The sequence below is a fragment of the Dysidea avara genome, chromosome 1 (assembly GCF_963678975.1).
Source record: "Dysidea avara chromosome 1, odDysAvar1.4, whole genome shotgun sequence".
Lineage (NCBI taxonomy): Eukaryota > Metazoa > Porifera > Demospongiae > Dictyoceratida > Dysideidae > Dysidea > Dysidea avara.
The window spans coordinates 46,379,892-46,402,849 of NC_089272.1; the positions used below are offsets into that span (position 1 = coordinate 46,379,892).

General features: G+C 38.6%; 1 protein-coding gene and 1 long non-coding RNA gene across 5 annotated transcripts; one reads left to right on the plus strand and one right to left on the minus strand.

Moving 5' to 3' along the window:
* The first annotated feature begins 564 nt into the window (after nucleotides 1–564).
* On the plus strand, nucleotides 565–10,386 carry LOC136265812 (uncharacterized). Its single transcript, XR_010705745.1, has 4 exons — nucleotides 565–744; nucleotides 2,661–2,708; nucleotides 2,811–2,995; nucleotides 9,221–10,386. It is a non-coding gene; the product is annotated as an uncharacterized lncRNA (long non-coding RNA).
* A 1,415-nt stretch (nucleotides 10,387–11,801) lies between these two features.
* On the minus strand, nucleotides 11,802–22,629 carry LOC136265816 (uncharacterized). 4 transcript variants are annotated; one of them, XR_010705748.1, is made up of 18 exons: nucleotides 22,466–22,629; nucleotides 18,109–18,344; nucleotides 17,443–17,521; nucleotides 17,236–17,373; nucleotides 16,790–16,978; nucleotides 16,492–16,597; nucleotides 16,119–16,300; nucleotides 15,672–15,885; nucleotides 14,939–15,079; nucleotides 14,664–14,786; nucleotides 14,435–14,562; nucleotides 13,734–13,818; nucleotides 13,101–13,250; nucleotides 12,546–12,607; nucleotides 12,397–12,488; nucleotides 12,207–12,339; nucleotides 12,117–12,168; nucleotides 11,802–12,059 (listed from the first exon to the last, which is right to left on the minus strand). XR_010705748.1 is itself a non-coding variant. In XM_066060758.1 (16 exons), exons 6-15 carry the CDS (start codon nucleotides 16,576–16,578, stop codon nucleotides 12,404–12,406), a joined length of 1,257 nt encoding a protein of 418 aa, XP_065916830.1. In that variant the 5' UTR covers nucleotides 16,579–16,597; nucleotides 16,790–16,978; nucleotides 17,236–17,373; nucleotides 17,457–17,521; nucleotides 18,109–18,344; nucleotides 22,466–22,629; the 3' UTR covers nucleotides 12,168–12,339; nucleotides 12,397–12,403. The 4 variants fall into 4 exon arrangements, 2 of the variants coding, with proteins under 2 accessions (XP_065916830.1, XP_065916817.1); XR_010705746.1 differs by having other exon boundaries at nucleotides 12,109–12,168; XM_066060758.1 differs by lacking the exon at nucleotides 11,802–12,059 and having other exon boundaries at nucleotides 12,168–12,339; nucleotides 17,457–17,521.
* Between the last annotated feature and the right edge of the window lie 329 nt (nucleotides 22,630–22,958).

Here is a 22,958-nt window from a genome sequence, read left to right on the forward strand (position 1 = left end):
TAAGTACAAACAGTACATAAGTGGACTATAGTCATTACGTACGGTATTGCAAGCTTACCATTACGTTTTTTATCGTAATTTCGCTCTTACCGTGTTCCTAGGATTAGGAAAGCACCCCTAGGGTTACCCTAGAATTAGGAGAAGCGCCTCTAGGATTAGGAACAGCGCCCTTAGGACAAAAGCCCTTAGGATAAGGAACATTACTAAAAATTGATGGTCATCGTTAAAAATTTTTTTAACGCGCATTACTATTGAGGAAAAGTACTGATAACGCGAAAAGGCAGCCTGCTTTGCAGAAGCTGGTCAGTTTAAAAACTTCGTATAGGTACAATATGTTTTGTTGCACTATTTTGAGCTTTACTAAGTCTAAGTCAAGACGATTAGAAGCTGTTTACACTTGGTTTTCGAAATTAGAAAAAACGCCAATGGTTTATACATAGGCATTAACAAGCACAAGCAATATTGTAACTAAAATGTTAGTTATAGGTGTAACTATGGTATAAATATCACAAACGGTATATATTCATACTTTGAGACTTCTGTGTCCAAGTTTTCGGTTGGTTTTTAATCGTTAAAGAACTGAACGCAACTTTTGAACACGCGCTAACCGAGAAAAAAAAAAAAAATATTCGAAAGTCTGTCAAAAATAAACACGAATATCGGCAATTGCTACATAAATTATTCGTGACCACCAGTTCAGTATGGATACAATTGTTTGACAAGGACGAAGAGAAGGAAAGGGAGGTTTGTTATACTTATACATGTAGACTAGTTTACGGTCACACTTGCCATTTTTACTTAGCTTGAAGCACGTCACACTGCGTGTTTGCTTAGTCTCGTGCTTAGACCAGTCACAGTCTTTTCCCCTTGGGAAGGATAAAAACTTTTCCCTATCCAAATAAAAAGGGGGGAAAGCGGTCTGGGCACGAGACTACCATGACTTTTATAGGGACCGTTTTTGCACCAACGTTAATCTATAATGCTAGTCACGGCAGTGGGTGTACCTTGGGGTCACAGTGTACATCGCCTTTGTACTCCCTCTTACAGGGTTTAAGTGGCGAAGCTATAGACGGGTTGTCTTTAGGGGTTGTGCCTTGTGAAACTCGAGCAAACTAGTAGTTTCCGTTTTACGTATGACTACAATGTTTGTCAAGAAGTTAACAAAAAAACCCATTTTAAACAAACATTTTTGATTCTGCAAAGGCACAAGGTGAGTTACAATCATCCAGTCTGTTATTTTTAGTAGCAAAGTCTTACAAAGAATGTTTTCAGCGAGTTTATCGCTTTCCAAAAACCCGAGAGATTGAAGGAAAATTACCTCCTTGTTCGGCCTTAACCTTACACAGTGGATATGTTATATCTCGAACCTTGCTAAAATTAACCGAAATGTTCATTTTCTCCATTAGCCGTAATACATTTTTTTACTTAGCGAGTTCAGAAAGTATGTGGAAAATTTATGGTAAAGCGGCCACGCCTTAAAGAGGCAACTCATCTGTAATACAACCTTATATGGTAGGCATTTCAATATCCGAGACATTTAAGTAAAATTTCTCCCTGGCTCTGTCACCAAGCTCTTATAATACTTGGTATTGGGTTTTGTCCACATGCTGGCCAGGTTATTGTGGAATCTTAGTTTCATCGTGTGCATTACTTAAGTAATTTTTCAAAGATTTGTAGTTTATTCAGGATACTATGAACAATGTATTATTGTCAGGCAGAAGGCATTCACCAATGGTTACTTTTAGGTGTGTAGTTTCATTGCTGGGGTTAGCGATTTTAAGCTACACAACAATTGTTTTCTTATGTCTAAGGGTGGCAGCAAAATAATAGGCTTTCATATTGCTTCGTCTGTAGCTGTGCAATGGGCTGAATATAGTAGAAAATGAAGCATAAAAGTACTTCGCTTATCGTAATAATTGATAGTTGGGGCACACGCCCAGATGTATTGTCTGTCCTTTTCCCTTAATGCAGTATGCATGGGTTCACCACCCATACACGTGAACTGATCTCTCATTAAAGCCTTTCTCCAGACCAAGCAGTCCCATCCTATGATCTTTTGTTCCGCTGATGAGAGTATCGAATATATTAAATCGAATCAGAAATCCTAGTATCACCCAGCCCTAACTACAACAAGTGCTAAGAGCTAATATGATGTATGGCAGAACTTTCTTGCAAAGTATTGAAACGACGTTGGCTCTAAACCTACTGGAATAGAAGTCAACACAACTTTTTTTTTGCTAACAGTGCTTTGATCAAGTGTAAAAGTGCTATCTAAAGAGGTTCAAATAGCAGTTACTTTCCATTTACAATGAAATCTTACTAATTCATCGTGTGGGCTACCTGTATCAGTATTAACCCTTTTGGCATTGAGTATTGATACTCACTGTATCGCATTGGTGATATCAATACTTTTGGTATCGTATTGCCAGTAGTCCGCACTTGGATAATTTGAAAAGTAGTATTTTCAGTATTCTCGGTATGTCTGTAGATGGGGCCCTATAAATTTAGGTAAAACCATTTTTCTTCTTGGCCCCATGTAGCTCGATTTTATTTATTTTGTCTGTATTTTGCAAATGATTGTATTTCTAAAATTTAATGACATTTTATAAAAGTCATTACGAATGTTCAAAGTATAATGGGTCTTGTATCCAATTGTGCAGGTAATAGCTCCTCACTTGTGATTGATATTGTCATCTTCAACAATGAGTGTAAGCGTTATCTGTAATAATTCACAACATCTCTACTGTTCTTTCATTGTACTTAACTTATCTTGGAAGACTATCAATAATCGACCCTCTCTGTTTGCATAGTTCACTGTATCTCATTGTCATCGCTGATAGAAGTGGAAACAAATTTTTGTGGTTATCATGTGCAAAACTTGATACATTTTGCCCAAATTTGGACATTCTATGGCAAAGATAGCGTCGCGAATGGTGACAGAAAAATGGATGACGCCGACTGATAAAGATTTCTTTAACAGTTAGAACTGTTCATGGTGAGTTTTTATGTTAAGTTTCAGATGCCTAGGAACTTATGTGTTGGAAGTCAGAGCACCATAAGGCCACCCCAAGAAAATTCATTGTTTCCCATTTCCCGCCTGCATGCAGATCTCTTCCCTCGTGGTCATTCATTATTGCTGCCAACTAAACATTTTATTTATTATTTATTCTGTGATTGCATAGCAGTAACTAGTTTAGCATTCAGAAAGCCCATTTAGCTAGTAGTTTAAACATTTCTACTATGTTCTTACCTGTAAGTTAGTTATAAATTTCAAAAATAAGTGGAAATATCTAATGGACAATGGACCACCCGCCCGCATGTATTTCTGAGGTCAATGAGAAACAAGGAACTTTCTTGGAGTGGCCTAAAATACACCCACTCTAAACAAAAGCCACCACAAAAATAACTTGTGTAATACGCGTTTATGGCAATGTATTGGCGTTTGAGTAATAAAGGGTAATAATCTCTGGTTGAGTCTCAGTGGTATTGGTTTGTAAATATTTCAGGACCAATGCAATGGCGCAACATGGTCTTGCTATAGTAGTACGTAGTGCATTTGTATTGCACGTTTGATCACATAATGCGTACCTACTGTAAGAGGAATATTTAAAGTGGAGTATCCATTCACCAAATTTTACCAATTTTTCAATGATGGGTTTTCACCTTTTTTAATACCACCAATTTTTTGTTATTATACTATAAGGTATAAGCTTTCCAGTACCGTTCATCCTATACCGCAAATCAGGAAAATTTCATGATCAACGTTGTTGGCTGTATCAACAAAAATTAAGACAACGAACTATTTTTAACTTAATAAATTAGCTATTAAACCTAAGCCTATAATTAGGTACCCCATCTTTTTTGTCAATTATGACAGGACGAAAATATTTAGCGTAGAATTTTTAATGACGAACATTTCCTGATTTACGGTAGGATATTTGATATCCCTACACAGTGGTTGTCCACATAATTTTTCGATGCAGTAACTATACAACTGCACACTGTTAAAAGTGGGGAGTAACAGCAACTATGGATAGTAAATTATTTTACTCTGAAAGGGGAGTTCAGATCACTAGGAGAGTAACAGTAGCCCAAATGGTAAAGAGAACTCCCAAGTAAGCAAGGCACTAAATTGAAGAGTTCCCGTTACCAGCTAGCTAGTAAGTTGAACTACTGTGCTGATCTAAAGTAGCTAGCTAGCCACACTGTGCCACACTGTCACACTGTGATTTTGTTATTAGCTATTATCTACCTTACCAGTTGGGAACTGGAGGGTGAACACAGAAGGCAAAGCCTATTCGAGGTGTGCTCTTAACCTCTGTATAGTTACTGAGCTTGTTGCTTTTCATGTTCATACCTTATACCATTTTCACATGGACACTCAAAAGTGAGTTCAACCCAGGTAACTATAGAGTAATCCATATAGTCTACCCACTACTTTCTGTTCACAAGAGAAAAGAGAAATCATCAGGTGATTGCATTCACTAAGTGATAATTGTCTTCTAAACACTTTATGTATTCACCTAAAACCGCAACCTATTTTTGAAGCCATAAACTGAGTTAACCCGAGTTCAACCCTACTGCTTTGTAGGGTTGAACTTGGTTATGACTTCAGGGTTCAACCCCAGTCCAACTTGCAGCTGGTTATGGTGGTCATATGAATGCGTTAACCTGGTAGGTTTAAAGTGTGCATATGAAAAGGGTGATGGTAACTTTGTAGCTCTACCAGAGAATGTAGGAGGGATGGTGGCTCTGTTAGGCAACATTTTCACAATTGCATAAGTGTCCATTTGGATATGATGCATGCATGTGTATACATGAATATTGGAAAAGTTTAATAAAATTTGACACAGTAAAACTAACTAATGAAGGTCACTAGTTAGTTTTTATTCTGGCAAACTTTTACTAATGTCTGCCACAATACTCACTATTTTTTCAATTCTATGTAGTGAGGGTCACTACAAAAGAGTAGTGAACATCACTAAGTGGTGAATGTCATTACACAAAAATAGTTAGTGTTGTGGCAGAAATTTGTAGTGGCCTTCACTAGTTTGTTTTACTGTGAATGTTTGTATGGTGGTTGTATGGTGAATGATGAAATACCTAAAATATATTCACCTATTCATAAGATTACCAATAATTTGAGGTGGCATATCTGTCACATTCACACCTAACTTAGGTCACTTTTTATAGCATGATCAACAAAAACCACTTTGTCTGCCACATTAATGAATGTAGAGCACTTGGCTGGCTATACAAGTGAAGTCACAGCCAACAGAAGTCTATCAATATCAAGATGTCACCTGTTACAAATGAATATTTTGCCCTCTATTCTGTTGTACACAGGATTAAGACTTCAACCCTCCACATAGAATAATGATTGCTGTTGTATTGCAACACTGCGTATAGTTCAAAATATCACCTCATACAGATTTTGTCTTCTATGTTTGCCCTCCAGTGTCTAACTGGACAATCATTACAGAGATAAAAGAGACATAACGATAGCTAATCAAACATGCAGTCACAGTTAATGAAATCATTGTTTTCAGTCACAGTAGTCTAGCGTTCAAAGTCAATGAAATCATTACCATCATTCTCCTCTTCATTACACCTCCTCAACCAATTGTAACATGTACCAATAAGTGTACATAAATTAATAGTTAGTATCAACATAAGTATTCCACAAAGAATGATCAACAGTAGTAGTTCTGCAGTATTCCTATATGAACAAACAAAATAAGAGCAGTTTAACTTGACAACTCACATTTGAGCACAGCTAGCTGATGTTCAATTTATTCAATAAGAGTGTGGGGTGATGTTTGCTCTGCTATACTATATGCTTGCAGGCCCAGCCTTTTACATACACTACAAAGTTATTTCAAGAAGACTGCCTACCACCAGCCTACACTCACCACAATCATTGCAAATGAATTGTTAATTGAATTGTTAAAACAGATGGCTTATTCTTGAATAAACCTAGAGTGAAGTGCATGTATACTTTTTGTCCAGAAGTTTCAATGTGATGTTACTATCTATGTATGTGATTACTGACATTTGTATAGGTTGTGCCTTTTATGTTTCCCTGCTCATATGAGCTTCTGAACTGATGGACAGGCATATACAGTAGCAACATGATCATAACAGATTAGCTTTACTTGTGCAATATGGCTAAAAATTGTAAGAGACAAAAGATGTGATCCATGCAACCTGTGAATTACAGGTGTGGACTAGAATTTCCACTATACCATTACCATAGGAGATCATTTGATGAATACAATTAAATGTTGCATCAACTTATCACTAGCTAATTAATGTTTCTGGTGTACCATGACTTCACACAGCAGACAAGTGACAAGTCTCATGGGTTGATTAGAATGACAGGTTGTTGAAACAGGCACACAAGTCAACTCATAGATCAGATCTGGAACTATCTTTGAAGGTTTTATAAGGGTGATCCCACAATATCACAGACTTATGAAATTACTTTATAATTTACTTGTCATATCACTATACATACGTAGCTATACATAACAGTTATATGTATGCAGACCGCTTATAAGCAAGAACAAGTTAGAGTAAAATAACCGCACTCTTTCACTCCAATAAACCGTACCATGACCAGTAGGTCCATGTGAGGTTATGGCTACCCAAAACAATAACAGTGTGGTGGACCGACAATTAGCAAATAGCTACATGAGTAAAGACAATCTATACAAACTAATGCCAAATCACTGTCTTTCCGCTGCTATACATGTGACCAGTATTTGCAAACTCAATGTATTGAAGATTGCCTGTACTACCATGTACAGAACTTTTCATTACTCCCTTTTTAAAGATTACAATTTTATAGGTGTTAAGTAATGTTGCATTTAATTATCACCTACCAAATACTGAAAATGGATCCATATAACTCTGATCTTGATATGAGAAATGCAAGGTAGATTTGGGCTGAATAATAATTATAGTGAACACTATCTATAAAAGCATTTTCTTCTACTTCAACCAACGATCCTGCTGTAGATGCATATAGTACCTGTGTCTAAATGTGACCTGTAATTTGCTCAGTACGGATTTTATAAGGACATCAGGTGTGCAGTTTTACTGTACAGTATGTCTGACTTTGACCGTCGGGTGTGAAGTTTTGTGTCTGACTTTGACCATGTCTTGTGCGGGCCTTACTGTCAGGTGTGCAGTTTTGTGTCTGACTTTGACCATGCCTTGTGCGGGTCTTACTGTCAGGTGTGCAGTTTTGTGTCTGACTTTGACCATGCCTTGTGCGGGTCTTACTGTCAGGTGTGCAGTTTTGTGTCTGACTTTGACCATGCCTTGTGTGGGTCTTACTGTCAGGTGTGAAGTTTTGTGTCTGACTTTGACCATGCCTTGTGCGGGTCTTACTGTCAGGTGTGAAGTTTTGTGTCTGACTTTGACCATGCCTTGTGCGGGTCTTACTGTCAGGTGTGAAGTTTTGTGTCTGACTTTGACCATGCCTTGTGCGGGTCTTACTGTCAGGTGTGAAGTTTTGTGTCTGACTTTGACCATGCCTTGTGCGGGTCTTACTGTCAGGTGTGAAGTTTTGTGTCTGACTTTGACCATGCCTTGTGCGGGTCTTACTGTCAGGTGTACAGTTTTGTGTCTGACTTTGACCATGCCTTGTGCGGGTCTTACTGTCAGGTGTGAAGTTTTGTGTCTGACGTTGACCATGCCTTGTGCGGGTCTTACTGTCAGGTGTACAGTTTTGTGTCTGACTTTGACCATGCCTTGTGTGGGTCTTATACTCTCAGGTGTGAAGTTTTGTGTCTGAATTTGACCATGCTTGTGTAGGTCTTACTGTCAGGTGTGCAGTTTTGTGTCTGACTTTGACCATGCCTTGTGCATATCTTATTGTCAAGTGTGCAGTCTTGTGTCTGACTTTCACCATGCCTTGTGCAGATCTCACTGTCAGGAGTGCAGCTGTGTGTCTGACTTTGACCAGCTTTGTTTTATAAGTAATGAGGTGTGTCTGTGTAAGGCAATAGCTATCTAGTATATTATGAATTGTAAATTTCAAAATAAAGTATAGGGATCCAAAAAGTAATGAAATGAAGAAGCATTGCAGCATAGCTCTGTGAGAAAATCTCTACATTGGCATTGAAGCGTTTCACAGAGCTATGCTGTAATACCATCATTCATCTGTTGTATATGAACTTTTTATTCTTTGGATCCCTACTTCATTTTTAAATTAACAATTTTAATATACTAATTATTTTGTTGACTTCTTTATTATAGCATTTTGCAACTTTCACAGGTTGTGTGCAAACCACAAATTTTACCACAAAACATACACTTGGATAGCTGAGTAACAAGGAATTTAAAAAAATAAACACTGCGAAAGTTTTCCAGCAAATAAGCCCTGGCATTTATCGCATCCGCAAAACGTTTCCACCCTGTGTGATAATTGATATACGGTACACATGTAACTGTTCTATTAGTACTAGGCTGATTGCTTTTTTTTCAAATATTATGAGTGGTACAGTCATCATGCCATTCTAATACATAGATTTTTATGAGGTGTGGTGTTTGCACTCGACTGCCCAAAAGGTACATCCCACTGGTGGGTTTGTTGTTGTGGTGTAGAATGGTATAAATGTGCTTCTTTGTTTGGCCTCTAACCTTGTGACTGTTGTCTGGCAGGCAGGCAACCCAAGTTCTTTATCTGGCAGCCTGTAAGAATCTTGTTTTTAATGCTGTATTTGGAGTTAGACAGACTAATATTATTCCATAAAGATGGCTTTCATCACACGCAGTAATGCACTTATCAATATTATCCCCCACCACCCCCTCCCGGGCAATGGTGGGGATAGGTGGGGATTTGACTTTCTCAAATTTCAAATTCCGCACCTGTGGGGCACAACGAGTCATCAAATTCCCAACAGGTTATTCTTACAGGAAGCGCATAGTTAGTAAATTGAACGGTCAAATCCCCCACTAGTGGGGCAAATTTTAAGGTCAAATAAGATCAAATCCCCCACTATTCCCCCACGTATGCCCAGGAGGGGGTAGTGGGACTTAATTTTGATAGGTGCATAAGATGTATTTGCAAAGGGAGCATTTTTAGTGGTGTATGCCACTTTTGGGGCGATTCCTACTTAAACAGTACTACGTGCCACACTGTTTGATGTAAAACCATAATAAATACATAGTAACTGTTATCTCTTTAGTCATCCATATTTTTAACCCACAGCACATCAACCCTACCTTAACTCCCAGTGATGTTGAGGAAATTTCAAAGTTGGAGAAGGCTGTATTTAGAGAACGTGCAAGACAAAGAATGCAGCAACACTGGTCAGATTCAGAAACTGATTCAGATATGACAACAGTTACTGCTAATCATGATAGTTTCAGTGTAGCTGTAGCTAGTAGTCATCCACAAACAGTAACGCTTCAACCTGACACTGGTGTGAGTGAGGAGCTAAGTTCCGTATTATTACCAATTCTTGGTCCACTACCAAATGATACATCAGTTACCATTAAAGGTTCTGGAATTCAAGATGCATCACAAAAGACGAAGGCTGAAGTGGCTGTAAAACATTATGTTAAAAAATGCTGTTGAAGATCGTGAGATGGCTATACTTACAGCACGACGTTTCAGAGAAAAAGCTGAACATCTGGAATTGGAGAATGAAAAACTGAAGTATGAAATGAATGCATCCCTTCATCGTGTAAGAAGCTTTTGGCGCAATAAGGTAGCAGAGGGTGGCACACGTACAGGAAAATGCATACAAAAAGCACTGCATTAAGAACCATATATTAATGTATACCACCATATAACAAGTATATCTAATTTAATAATAATTCTTTTACAAATTTATAATATATGCTATTATACTAAACTTGATGGGAATTGGACATGCTACAAAGACAGTTTCATGATTATAAATGATTTTATGATGTACATATTTGGCTAATATAGGAATCTACACAATGCAATCATTTTTAAAGCCCAGTAAATATTTCATTTAAAAAACTTTCTGGCTAACATCCATCCATTGCATGAACATGTTCCATAGCATACAGGATCTTCTATGACATTAGAGTGTAGCATTTTTAATTACTACCTTTGTCAATACTGTTATTAATCTCGTTTATGTGGCTTCCTTCAGATGGCCAGAATGCAGCTATAGCGGTAGATGACAATGAATGCTTATTTGTTGAGTCAAGGATGTCTCTGCCAATGTAAATAACTCTTCTAGAGAGGATATATAATGGGGACAGATATTCAGTATTACAATTGGAATTGACTGAGATGCTGGTACAAAATTTATATGAAACTTCATGGAATTGACAATTGAGCTCTATAAGTTTATGTACTTGATGTAATTGCATGTAATTTAAGTTGTGAAAACTAAAGTTCCACAGTGGCAGATTCAGAGAGGGATTTCAAGTTCCACTGAACTTCAGCCTAGATGTTTATATAATATGTAATATTTCAAGGAAAGCGAATTGCTAGCCCACTCCCACCTAAACTACTTCTGTCAATGACACACTCAATCTGAAATCACTTTGCATATGTAACATAAAATCCATATGTGCATGTAGTTACAAAAGTTACTAACATTATGGTATAGCTATTGAATCAGTTCAAAGATGCTGTGCGAGGTCTGTGTATAATAATTATTCTTCATATGCAAGTGTCACAAATATGTTACAAACGTTGAATTGGCCACCTCTGGCTCACTACGGACACCAGCTCAATGTGATCACAATGTTTAAGATCATGCACCAATTAATAGATGCACTGACTGATAGATGCAGGGATCTCTCCGCCATCCAAATACTATATCTATGCAAAGCATAAAACTTTAGCGCTTGGCGCGCTGCGCGCGCCAAGCGCTAAAGTTTTATGCTTTGCATAGATATAGTATTTGGAAGTTGGAATTAATGAATTACAATTTCCAAAGTTTATATTGTGCTTCCAGCTTTTAATGCGATGGTTACGGTGGTTGCTGTGGCTTATAGGCGATAATTGAAGCCATTGTATACAGACCTTACTGTAAGATTTTCTAGGGTTTCTGTGTGGGTATTGTTTAAAGGAAGCATGCTAAATGCATTATCTACATTACACAGCTACAAGATACAGGCTTTGAGCTGCAGCACTAGCTCCTGCTAAACGTCGAACTATCCTAATAGAACAGTCAGTACAATTATTCATAAAAATGAAGTCATTGTGATTAATGATTTGGCTATAGCTATAACCACAAAATAATATGTTTGGAAGCATGATCATGAAGGCTTGCAATTGCAAGATGTGAAGACAGAGACTAGTCATCTAATCAGCGTTACATTGCTTGCAGTAGCCCAACACTTGCAGCTTCCTGTCAGGATAACTATGCAATTTAAGCGAGGTGGTTTTCAGTGTACATGTAGGACTGTTCAATTTATTGGACCATGTCTTCTCACTGACCAAAGATATATACTGCTGCTCCTGTGTCAAGTTCCATCACTAGGTGATTGCCATTCAGTTAAACAGGCACTTTGTAGCTTTCAGGAACTGTTGATGAGACTGAATGTAAGTGGATTATGTCGGCAGTGGAATCTTCATCTGAAGGCTCAGTGTTCAGCTGTCGGAGGTCATCATTGTTAATGTGATCCACTCCATCCATTGCATTTGCCAGACTTTGTTTCTGAGGACTCTTTCTTATGACTGTTGTGACTCTGCTGTGTCCTCCTCTTTCCAGGAGCTTTGCTTCTGCCAGCTTTAGCAATGTGGTCTGTGCGAAAGCGCTTGCAATTGTTGCAAACCAACTAAACTACTCCTCGCCATTTGTTACATTTTAAGTTAACGAACAAGATGTATGAATAGATAGTTAACACAGAGCCATAACATGTACAAATTCTAAATATTATATTACAAGCACACATACAGAATATATTGTAAATCAGTTACACACACTTACATCAATAGAAGATTACATCATATGCAATTACAACATTTAAATGTATACAATCACATTGACTATCCTAATGTGTGTGTTACTTTAATTTTAGTTGTCAGTGAAAATCTGGTTTTCCATCTTTTAAACCTAAACGTTAAGATCAGAATACACATAAAACTTGTTTTATGTTGCTTACCCACATACCAGTTGGTCAGATGTAAGGCATAACTACTTGTGGTGTCTCCTCTTCATTGACCTCTCCTTCTCTTTTTGACCTCTCCTTCTCTTATTGACCTCTCCTTCTCTTATTGACCCCTGCCTCGCACTTGCCTTTTATTTGTCACTTGACATACTAGCAGAGAGTTGATGACGAATAGCGGGCATGTCATCCTACAAATGTTTCAGCAGAGTGACTTTCACTGTTCGTCTAGAGTATTTATGATAGCAAGTGTTTCACAAAATTAATAGTCACTGTATGTGTTACCTCCTTTTTATCCATACTGCTGTCCTGAGATCGACACCATAACCATGAAAATCTTGTTTGAACTTTCTTTGGGCATAAGGTTCTTGTACAAACTAAATGCAGTAAAGACATTACCACAAAGTGCATACTGACACACTGCTATAACATACCGATGGAAGTGGTTGTTGAAATAGTAAAATAGATTGGTGTAGCCAAATGCCAACTGTAATACCTAACACGAAACAGAATTTTTCATACTGTATGTGGCAAGATGTTATACATACATAATATAAAGAACTTCGTGTGGAAGGATCATGCTCATGCACATTACGGGATACTAAGTATTGCAAGATCTAGAGGCTCCCTGCTATCAGACACCCTGCTATCAGACATCCAGAATGTACCCAGGTATCTTGGGATACTAAGTATTATAGGATCTAGAAGCTTCCCACTATCAGACATCCTGGGATGTACTCAGGTATCTCGGCATACTTAGTATTGTAGGATCTAGTGGATCCATGCTATGAGACGTCCTGGGATATACTCAGGTATCTCGGGATACTAAGTATAATGACTTCAGACACACTGATATGAATATTTAAAGTATCCTTTTAGAACTTCATGAGGTGACAAAGTTGCACTAGTTCAAAAGCAGCTCTCAAGATGCATGCTCAACCTCCTCTGGTCCCAGGTCATTGACCATCCCTTCATATTCCCATGCTCACCTGAGCGGTGACCTTCAACTCCTTCACTTTAGTGTAATACTGGTTGATCAGAGGGTCAGCTTCTTTGTCAGAACACTCATAGTTTAGACAAGGACTGACCAAGAACTCCTCGTGAAGATCAACACACACTTTACTAAACTTCTCCAGTTCCTAACAAGGACACAATAACATGTAAACACAACAACAACAACAACACCATATTAGGAAACAACTTTGAAGGCAAAACATTTGAGCAACAGTCAGTAAAATAAAAGTTCTATTTCTGAATGAGAAATGTCTAATAGAAATATAAACTAATTAGGAATGGTAACTATAACATTACCATAGAGACAGTGACGAGATGGTAGAATGTCTACCCAGCATGGGTAACAAAGGTTAAGGCACAATACGCCAATGGCTAAGCACAACACCAAACAGTCAAGAAATCAAGCTCACAGCCTCATCCAAAAAGCTATCGATAATACAGTAAATACCAAAATCAACAACAACCAGTGGTAGAGTTTACATGATGACAACTAAGTTAATAATCGTATAATTGTAGTGGTGTACAACTAAAAAATATGTTAGCTAAAGAAGTATCTCTCTCTGAGGAAGACTGTCACTTAACAATGACAATCAGCCAAGACTACATACCTCCATGACAATTTCAGCTTGTTCCTGTACATGAGGACTAATTCTTTGTTTAGCCAGTGACACCTTGTTCTCCAAGTTGTTCCACCTAGTAATAAGATATGATATGATACACCTGAAACCTCGGCTATGTTGACCATCAGTTATATGTACATTAAAGTGAGTGTTCTATTAGAGTAGTTAATGTGACCTGCTGAGCGAAAACCTAACCTGATGGCTATTGCGATATTATTAAAACACACTACACAGGTAAACAACACATACTACAGCATATACAAAAATACTTTAGATGCATTTTAGACCATTTGGATAAACAGCAAAGCAATAATGGAGTTGTTGTAACTAATAAACCAGTGGATCCGTCTCTTTATGGTGAGAAAAATATTTTTTTGTTTTGCTTTCCTAACTGATAACCAAGATACCACTGTCCATCTATCAGTCAGTCAGTCAGTCAGTCAGTCAGTCAGTCAGTCAGTCAGTCAGTCAGTCAGTCAGTCAGTCAGTCAGTCAGTCAGTCAGTCAGTCAGTCAGTCAGTCAGTCAGTCAGTCAGTCAGTCAGTCAGTCAGTCAGTCAGTCAGTCAGTCAGTCAGTCAGTCAGTCAGTCAGTCAGTCAGTCAGTCAGTCAGTCAGTCAGTCAGTCAGTCAGTCAGTCAGTCAGTCAGTCAGTCAGTCAGTCAGTCAGTCAGTTCCACATATAGGTCACCTTTGCGGCAGATGATGGAAGAACTGGACTTGATCATGAGACAGAGGGTAGCCATATTTCTCCAGTATCACTTGTGTACGGTGGACAGCACCAAACTTGTAATCAACAACTTTCTGTTGGGAGCCAACCTGTAATGATGTTGTGGTGAACACACACCACATAAATTATACCAAGCAAATAAAATCATGCAAAAACATTAACACAATAGAATAGTAGAGCCGTAGCACACCTTAGTGAACACCTTCATCAACTTCATAAAGGACTCCATGCTGTGGTGATCATAGGACAAGTGCTCCACTACTGGTTCTGTCTCCTCCAGGAACTTGCCCAGTGCATCCAGTGCTAACTTTGTCTAGTAGTGAAGTAGATCGTGTAAAATCATATATCAACACTAATAACACTTTACTGGACACTAAATGTAAATGTACACACCCACACTACACACACGCATGCACGCACACACGCATGTACACACCCACACACCCACCCACACAAACACACAACCTGTTTGGTCAAGAAGCTAGTATACGTGTGTATCCACTTGGTAATAAAGGCACACACAAGGTGCTTGGCAGGCTTCATATTCACACCAATCCAACCAACACTAACAAAGTCATCAACTTCAAATATCTGATCATGGATATCCTGCAAGTGTTACACATGATGTCATGGATGGTGATACTATAAGCAGAACATGTAGCACACCAACATGATGGATACCATGACTTCAAAGGTTATCAAATAATCATCCCATGGTATATATTAACAACACGTGATTGGAAGTCTTGTTTCGTGCACCGGCACTCCTTGTTGTACAAGAAGAACATAATGTGCAGTAGCATATAGACCTTGTGCGAGCCAGGGTGTGGCACTCATTCCATCATTGAAATATCACATGATGGCTACCTAAGGTGAGCATGGGAAGGGAAAGACCTCATTGTTCGCTACAAATGTCTTGGCATACAACAAGCCCCTAGGAGGAAGAGAGAGGGATAATTTTGCCCTAACTATAGGAGTGTGTAAGCAGAATTTGCATAGTATTGAGTCTACCAATGGAGTTTCCAATCTCTCCCTTGCTATCACAATAGTATCTATGATTAAGTGACTGTTCTATTAGAGTATTTGAACAGCTTGGTCAATTGTAGTGCTTTTTGTCATCTAAAATTTTGACAATCAGTAGCCTAGTACACTCTTCTTCACGGTAGACAGATATATTGGTAACACATCACACACAAACCTTAAAAATGGAGATTTCCCCATCAAAGTCATCAATAGATGGCTTATTGTTCTCATCCTCTCCTTCACGACTCAACACCGATCGTACCCTATAGGTACTCATGTGACCAATACTGCTTGTTGCCGAGTAAAGGAAACCATAATCAGTAGCGCCAACAGCAGACTTACTACTGCCAACTCTGTGTGATGCACTGGCTATCATCGAGTGAGATCGGCTGAGGAGAAGATGAATCAGTGATGTATGCACACAAATCAAGCTAACAATGAATGGTATGGAATCAGGAAATATTATTAAACCCTTCACAACACGGGAAGCCTCAAAAGAAAAAAAGATTTGGTCTTTACAGGTCTTCTCTAAAACAAGAAAACATAATATATAAACTTGGCCAAAATTTTGCTGGAGCAAAGCAAGGCTGCTTATCATATAACAGACAACATCACACTCTACCTAGTTGATGATCTTGATCGTGATCTTCGATTTGATATGGAAGATGGTCGGGGCTTGACAGACTCTGGTCGTGGCACCATCCGTGGCCGCGGCAATGTGTTATCTTGGAGAAAGTCATCAAACGTATGCTTCACATCTTGGTCCCACAAGAATGTGATTTCAGCAAACTTTTTCTTCAGTGACTACAACAAGAACACAATAGTTGTTATTACCATGGACTATTAGGAACTGTGCTGAGATGTCACCAGACAGAACCACTCTAGAGCTTTGCAAAACACTGTGACTATTTAACATGGCCAGTGTATGGTCTTTTCCACATACAGTGCAGTAAATTTATTTGCTGACAAAGATTACATGGGAAGTTCAACAGTACCTGACATTGCCTGGCGCTGGTCTCCAGGTGAGCACAGATCTTTTCAACGCTGGCAGTGATCTTTTTTGTCACTACGGATGACTGCATAGTAACAAGTTGTGGATGTCTAGTGGATAATATAAGCCATGTAGCAGGTTGACAACACTACACTACATACTAGAATAGCAACAATACAATGTGTAGACATATTCACCTGCAACTAAATACCATTCATTTCATGTACAATAATTTGATTAAAATCCTGTTAACAGGCCACATGCAATATGTTGTTATATCAATACAGCACAATACTACACACCCCAGTAGTTCCACTGTTAGCAGTGAACGGTTTCATAACTTTAGCCATCAACACGTAATCCTCCATCCACCTCCTAACAACTTCAGGAACACTTTCTAGTGCAGTCTGCTGATCCAGGGGAGGAGTGAAACTAATCGTCGACCCCACCAGCTCTAATTGAACATTCACTAGGCAGGGAATTGACTGACCCTAACCACAACAAATACAGTAAACTACATCACTGGCCAATGTCATTGAATAAGCAAAAAATTTATAATAAATCTATATATACACATGTAATTTCTGGTGGCCCCTGTATCAGTATTATTCACAGTACAAACTCAATACTGTCAGCTTTGGTAGTACAGGTGAGGTTAATGGTCATACAAGTCACCTTATGGGTTGTACAGTATACACCATTCTGATACAGCTACTGGGGACCACTTGTTTATGGCTCCAATTTGTACCTGTTCATATTTGGCCACTCGGTCACTGAGGATCTTGAGAGCACTGAGAATGGTGTAGCGTAGTCCATTGAGGATCATGTGATCCACGTGATAAAGGAAGGAGTGCCACGATGGACTATCACGGCTGATCTCAACCACCTGACCAGAAGGAGGAACATGTATACAACTGAACCACTCTATAGTGTTACTACATCACACAGTACTCACCTCAAATATCTCACCTACAAGGTCTCTGATACGTTCACCTCATGGTACCAATATGGCTTCCACACAATCACATAATTCCCTGAGGGATAACAATACAACAAACATGTAACATGAGGGAGACTGGGTATAAACACGCACACAACTAATGGACTAATGATATTGCTCTAAAGGTCATAGCCTAGTGCTACTTTCAAGCAAATTCTTCACCACAGCCACAATCCTCAACTATACTACATATTGTAACAATAAACTAAAGTTGTTGAAATTGGCAATTCCTTACCACATCACTAATTTTGCCCCTAGCACTCATCACACTGCAGTCTAAACCAGTAGCATACCATACCATTGAAAACAAAACCAACTGGGATTTAATGAAGAAAATTTAGAAGCACAAAAGACAACTGCAAATCAATGACCACTTAATTTGTCTACTTCAATTACTGGGTGACTGTCAGCTCCCAGGTGAGACCTTTACATGCCAAATATATAAATTTGGTAATATGCAAACACTAGTGATCCCCATTGTTTCTTAGTATGTATTGCAAATCACATGGACCAATAATAAAACAGGTTATATACTAGTAACAGTATGTCTAATTAGCCCTCTGAACACTACAGGTAACAAGACCATGTTACCCCTTAATACACCACATCAACTATCATTACTTGTGTTTCTGATCCAGATGTTCCAGGGGAACCCCCTGTCCAGACTCATTATTAAATACACTCATGCCCCCGAGGTGTGTCCATGTGTCAATGATGCCGTCAACCTTAGCCATCCTCTCCAACACAGCGTTCATGATATGGTGCAGGTCACCACTGATCAGTGCTGTTGTGTCAGCTACAAAGTCTTGTAACCTCGGACTACTCCAAGTGACCTCATCCAGACCATGAGATATCAACTGCAAGTAGTGTTATACACATGAGATCAACTGATTATTTCTCTGTTTTCTTTTTTCAGATGTATTATTGTATTGGTAGAGATCAACACTACTATATAGATGTGCGCCAACATCAATATTCCGACACCCGGTATAAATAATGTGCTATTAAGCTGATAAGCAAAGCTGATCTAATATAGTAGTGACGTTGCTGGGATACTAAAGACCATAATTATACAGTACTGCCCGAGCACAACTTCACACTCGCTCGTGCACTTGCGATTACGAGTCTGTGTATAACTTGCTAATAAAGGGGAGTGACACCTGTTTCACATGCAAGAATTTGCAGCTCGATTGCTCTTGCAAATACTCGCATGTGAACAGGTGCCACGCCCCTTTATTAGCTTGCTATTCATGGACTCGTGATCATAAGTGTACGAGCAAGTGCAACGTTGTGCTTGAGCGGTACTGTACGTTTGTGCACGTCTGTATCTGCGGCTTTTTAAATTCATCTTGCCAATTCAATACCAACATGCAAAAACAAGGATGATGACCGATCAGTGTACCTCTAGCCTATATGGACCTCAAAACTAAACTGTCTCAATATGGAGGTCAAATGTACAGCATTCTTAGGGTCTGTTAAGAAAGGATCAACTTTACTGGTTGAAGTGCATCACTATGACATGTCATACCTGTACCATGTATGGTATCTCAGTCATAGCGTGCACTATATACGTTTAGTAACTGTATAGGGCTTGTTGAATCTCAGTGATCTTTTTATGCATTATGGTAAGCAAATATTTTTAACAACTGCACACTTGTCAATTCAATGATATATTCTCATATTCAAATGACCATCTTAATTAAGTAAACATTTGATGCTAAAGCAATTTAAAAGGTAAACAACTGAAGTAGGGTGTCACAGTGATGCAACAGACCTAAGGTAGAGTTGTGCATGCAATCATGGCATTGTTATGCCAACTTTGAAGTGGTCAATAGTTTTGAGTTGGAGACACAGCTAGCCATCAGAAAGTTGCTGTGCATGCAGTTGAAAATCACCAAAGTAACAACTACATACAGTACTTTAAAATGATCACTAGAGAATGGCTACTGTCTGACAGTACGTTTTCATCCACTACAAGTATATAGTGCTACACTGTAAAATTTTGCAATTGAGCAGCTCGCATGAAACAAGCAGCAAGATCGAGATACTCTAATAGTGCCGAAGATCAATAATATAGCTATACCTATGTCCAAAAAAAAGTTAACAATTTAGTGAATTAAAACTTGTTAATTCAGAGGGATCAAACGATAAAAAGCAATGAAACAAGTGATTTAAATGATGGCAACTATTACAACATAACTTTGTGGGAAAATCCTTACATTGGCATCTCACCATTAAGGATTTTCCCACAAAGTTATGTTGTAATAGTTGCCATCATTTAAACCACTTGTTTCATTGCTTTTTATCATTTGATCCCTCTACTTCCACTTCTAAATTAACTCACTTACTACTTAAAGATCCAATATCAGGTGTCCAAAAATGCTCAGATGCTCATATGTCCAGAATTACATTTGTATTTTATGTAATGAAACCATGTGCTACATGTAGTTTTATCATAAACACAGGTAGTTGTAAAAGACTACCTTGGACCCTTTCACCTGCTAGATATTGTTGTCATTGTGGGTTGTCTTATTTGACAAATATGCATAGTAATAGATGAAAGGTCTAACTATGGTTTTAACAAGCCTGCGTGGGTGAGGCATAACTGCTCTATTATGGTGAATGTTCTATTAGGTTATATTGATTTTGCGTGACAAGTTTCTGAAAACCTCTGAGACCAATCTGGAATTTCATACCACTGCATGCAGTTTTCACTCAGCATTGTATTAGGTCATTGAAAGTTGTTAAAATTTTGAATCCAAATATCATCGTCAGTAAAACACAACAAGTCCTGTATACAATGAGAGATAGTTATGATGTTGCATGTAACTTCTCACATGCACTACACTACACCCACACACACACACACACACACACACACACTACACTACACACACACACCCACACCCACGCACGCACACACTACACTACACACTACACTACACACACACACTACACTACACAATACACTACACACACACACACTACATTACACACACACACACACGCACGCACGCACACACTACACTACACACACACACACACACACACACACTACACTACACAATACACTACACACACACACTACACTACACACACACACATACTACACACACACTACACACACACTCACACTACACTACACACACTACACTACACACACAACTACACACTACACACTACACACACACTACACTACACACACTACACTACACACACACACACACTACACTACACACACTACACACAAACACACACACTACACACTACACTACACACACACACTACACACACACACAAACACACACACTACACTACACACACACTACACACACACACTACACACACACACACACACTACACTACACACACACACTACACTACACACACACACTACACACACACAAACACACACGCACACACAAACACACACACTACACACACACACACACAAACACTACACTATACACACACTACACACACACACACACAAACACACACACTACACTACACTACACACACTACACACACACACACTACACACACAAACTACACTACACACACACTACACACACACACACACACACACTACACACACTACACTACACACACACACACACTACACTACACACACTACACACACACACACACTACACACACACACACACTACACACACACACACTACAGTACAACTAGGGCTCTCAGTTTCGATTAATTTGATAATCGATTAGTCATCGATTATCAAAAAGATTATTCGATTAATATACAAATATAGAACTCAATGTTTAACTGCATATTCTGGTCATCGATAAAGCTTCAGAGAGCAGTTCATACCATTTATCACCTTCACATAGACCATAACACATGTAGAACAGGGCAAGCGTTCCTGGATGTAAAGAATATTATTTTTGTTGTTTTTTACTCAATATAACAGCTAGTGGTACGCTGTACTGTAGGCTACACACAGCATGTATATATTATTGTTATATTAATCGATTACAGAATAATTAATCGATTATATTTTTTCATCGATAATTGTGAGAGCCCTAAGTACAACACCAATAACAGATAGCACTTCATCATCCTTTGTCTGAAACACTATTCACAACATGTAATGTGCTTGCTCAAGCACATAACAGATAATAAAAAGCATTCTAAAGCAAACACTGCAATGACACAACAGTCAGGTGTCATGTGAAGGCTTTCTTCATGGCAAGACTGACAGCAATTAACAAGTTAGTTGTCAGCCTGTGAAGATCTACTAACACAGGAAAATATTTTGTACATCTGTGTGATAAAAGCCTTGATGAAACGCCCAAAAGCAATTAACAAAATCTGTTAAGTCGCCAACTATCCAAGGGGTGGTTACCTATGACACGTGTGCATGGCTATAAAGCCTTACAGGACACTGTGACTTTAAACAGACAAATGGGAAGCTGTAACTCGTGGTAAGCTGGTCCTTAATACAAGGCTTCAATAATGATTTCTTTGCAGCATTCAAAGTACAAGCTCCTCAGAGATTGATGAGGAGCACAACTCTGTCAACACAAGTAAGGGATAGTGCTGCAAATTACAACATGAACCTAATTAACATTGTTCAATCTACATTAGCTGGACAATGTGTTCAAGAAGACATTAATGAACAGTAAGTTATGATGTCAAAAGTTCTATGGCTTAACTTGATGATGCAAATAGTCATAAGTACTTTGGGTTGTAAGGTGAACACTAAAGTACTGCAGTACTGTTATGCATGGGAAACGCTGAGCCAAAGAGCAAGTGTACAAATCTATAAAATGAGTTTAAAAAAACTCAACAATTTGTTAACACTGACTGGCCTGTGGCAACACTTAATAGCGCTGCAAACGACACTGTGTAGCGATAAGCCAAGTCACAGTTGTCATGCTGCGTAGCAGAACAAAGAACACATTGCAAAGGCTTATGACAATAAGAAACGTACTATTACATTACGTAGCTTACCATTGCAACATGATATGACGGATTTCCAGCATCATCTGTGCATGTCCTAGGCTAGTGGTAAACACCTCGTACAGGCTCTGCCTTCTGCGTAGTGCCTAGTAGATAAAAACAAACATGTCGTGTCGGGCTCACGTAGGACTAGGCATTAAATAGAACTAACCACACCTATGCGCTGGCGCTCTTGTGGGGGAAAGCTGCGTATTGTATTGCGAGGTTTTGTTTTTACAATTACTTTGGGTGTATTTTATAGAATCTCATCTATAGGCTCTGAGACATTTATCACAAAGGTTGCCTAGCGCTAGTAGGTATGGCACCAATTATTTTGTGGCACTATAAAGCACAGGAACTGTACGCAGGCTACAATCTTCAAGTATAAATGCATAACATCAAATACCTTATTGCATGTACAACTATACAATACAGCAAAGGTTGTCTAACAAAGAACATTGTAATCATCAACAATGATCATACATATTCTATGCATTCCTTGTAG

Excerpts from the sequence above, each read along its gene's own strand:
- LOC136265816 (XM_066060758.1), bottom strand. The coding sequence starts at position 16,578 with ATGCAGTCATCCGTAGTGACAAAAAAGATCACTGCCAGCGTTGAAAAG. Across the intron at positions 13,819-14,434 it reads TTCCATCATCTGCCGCAAAG|GTGGAACAACTTGGAGAACA; the intron begins GTGACCTATATG and ends TCTTATTACTAG. Across the intron at positions 12,608-13,100 it reads AGTTGAAGGTCACCGCTCAG|GTATTACAGTTGGCATTTGG; the intron begins GTGAGCATGGGA and ends GTTTCGTGTTAG.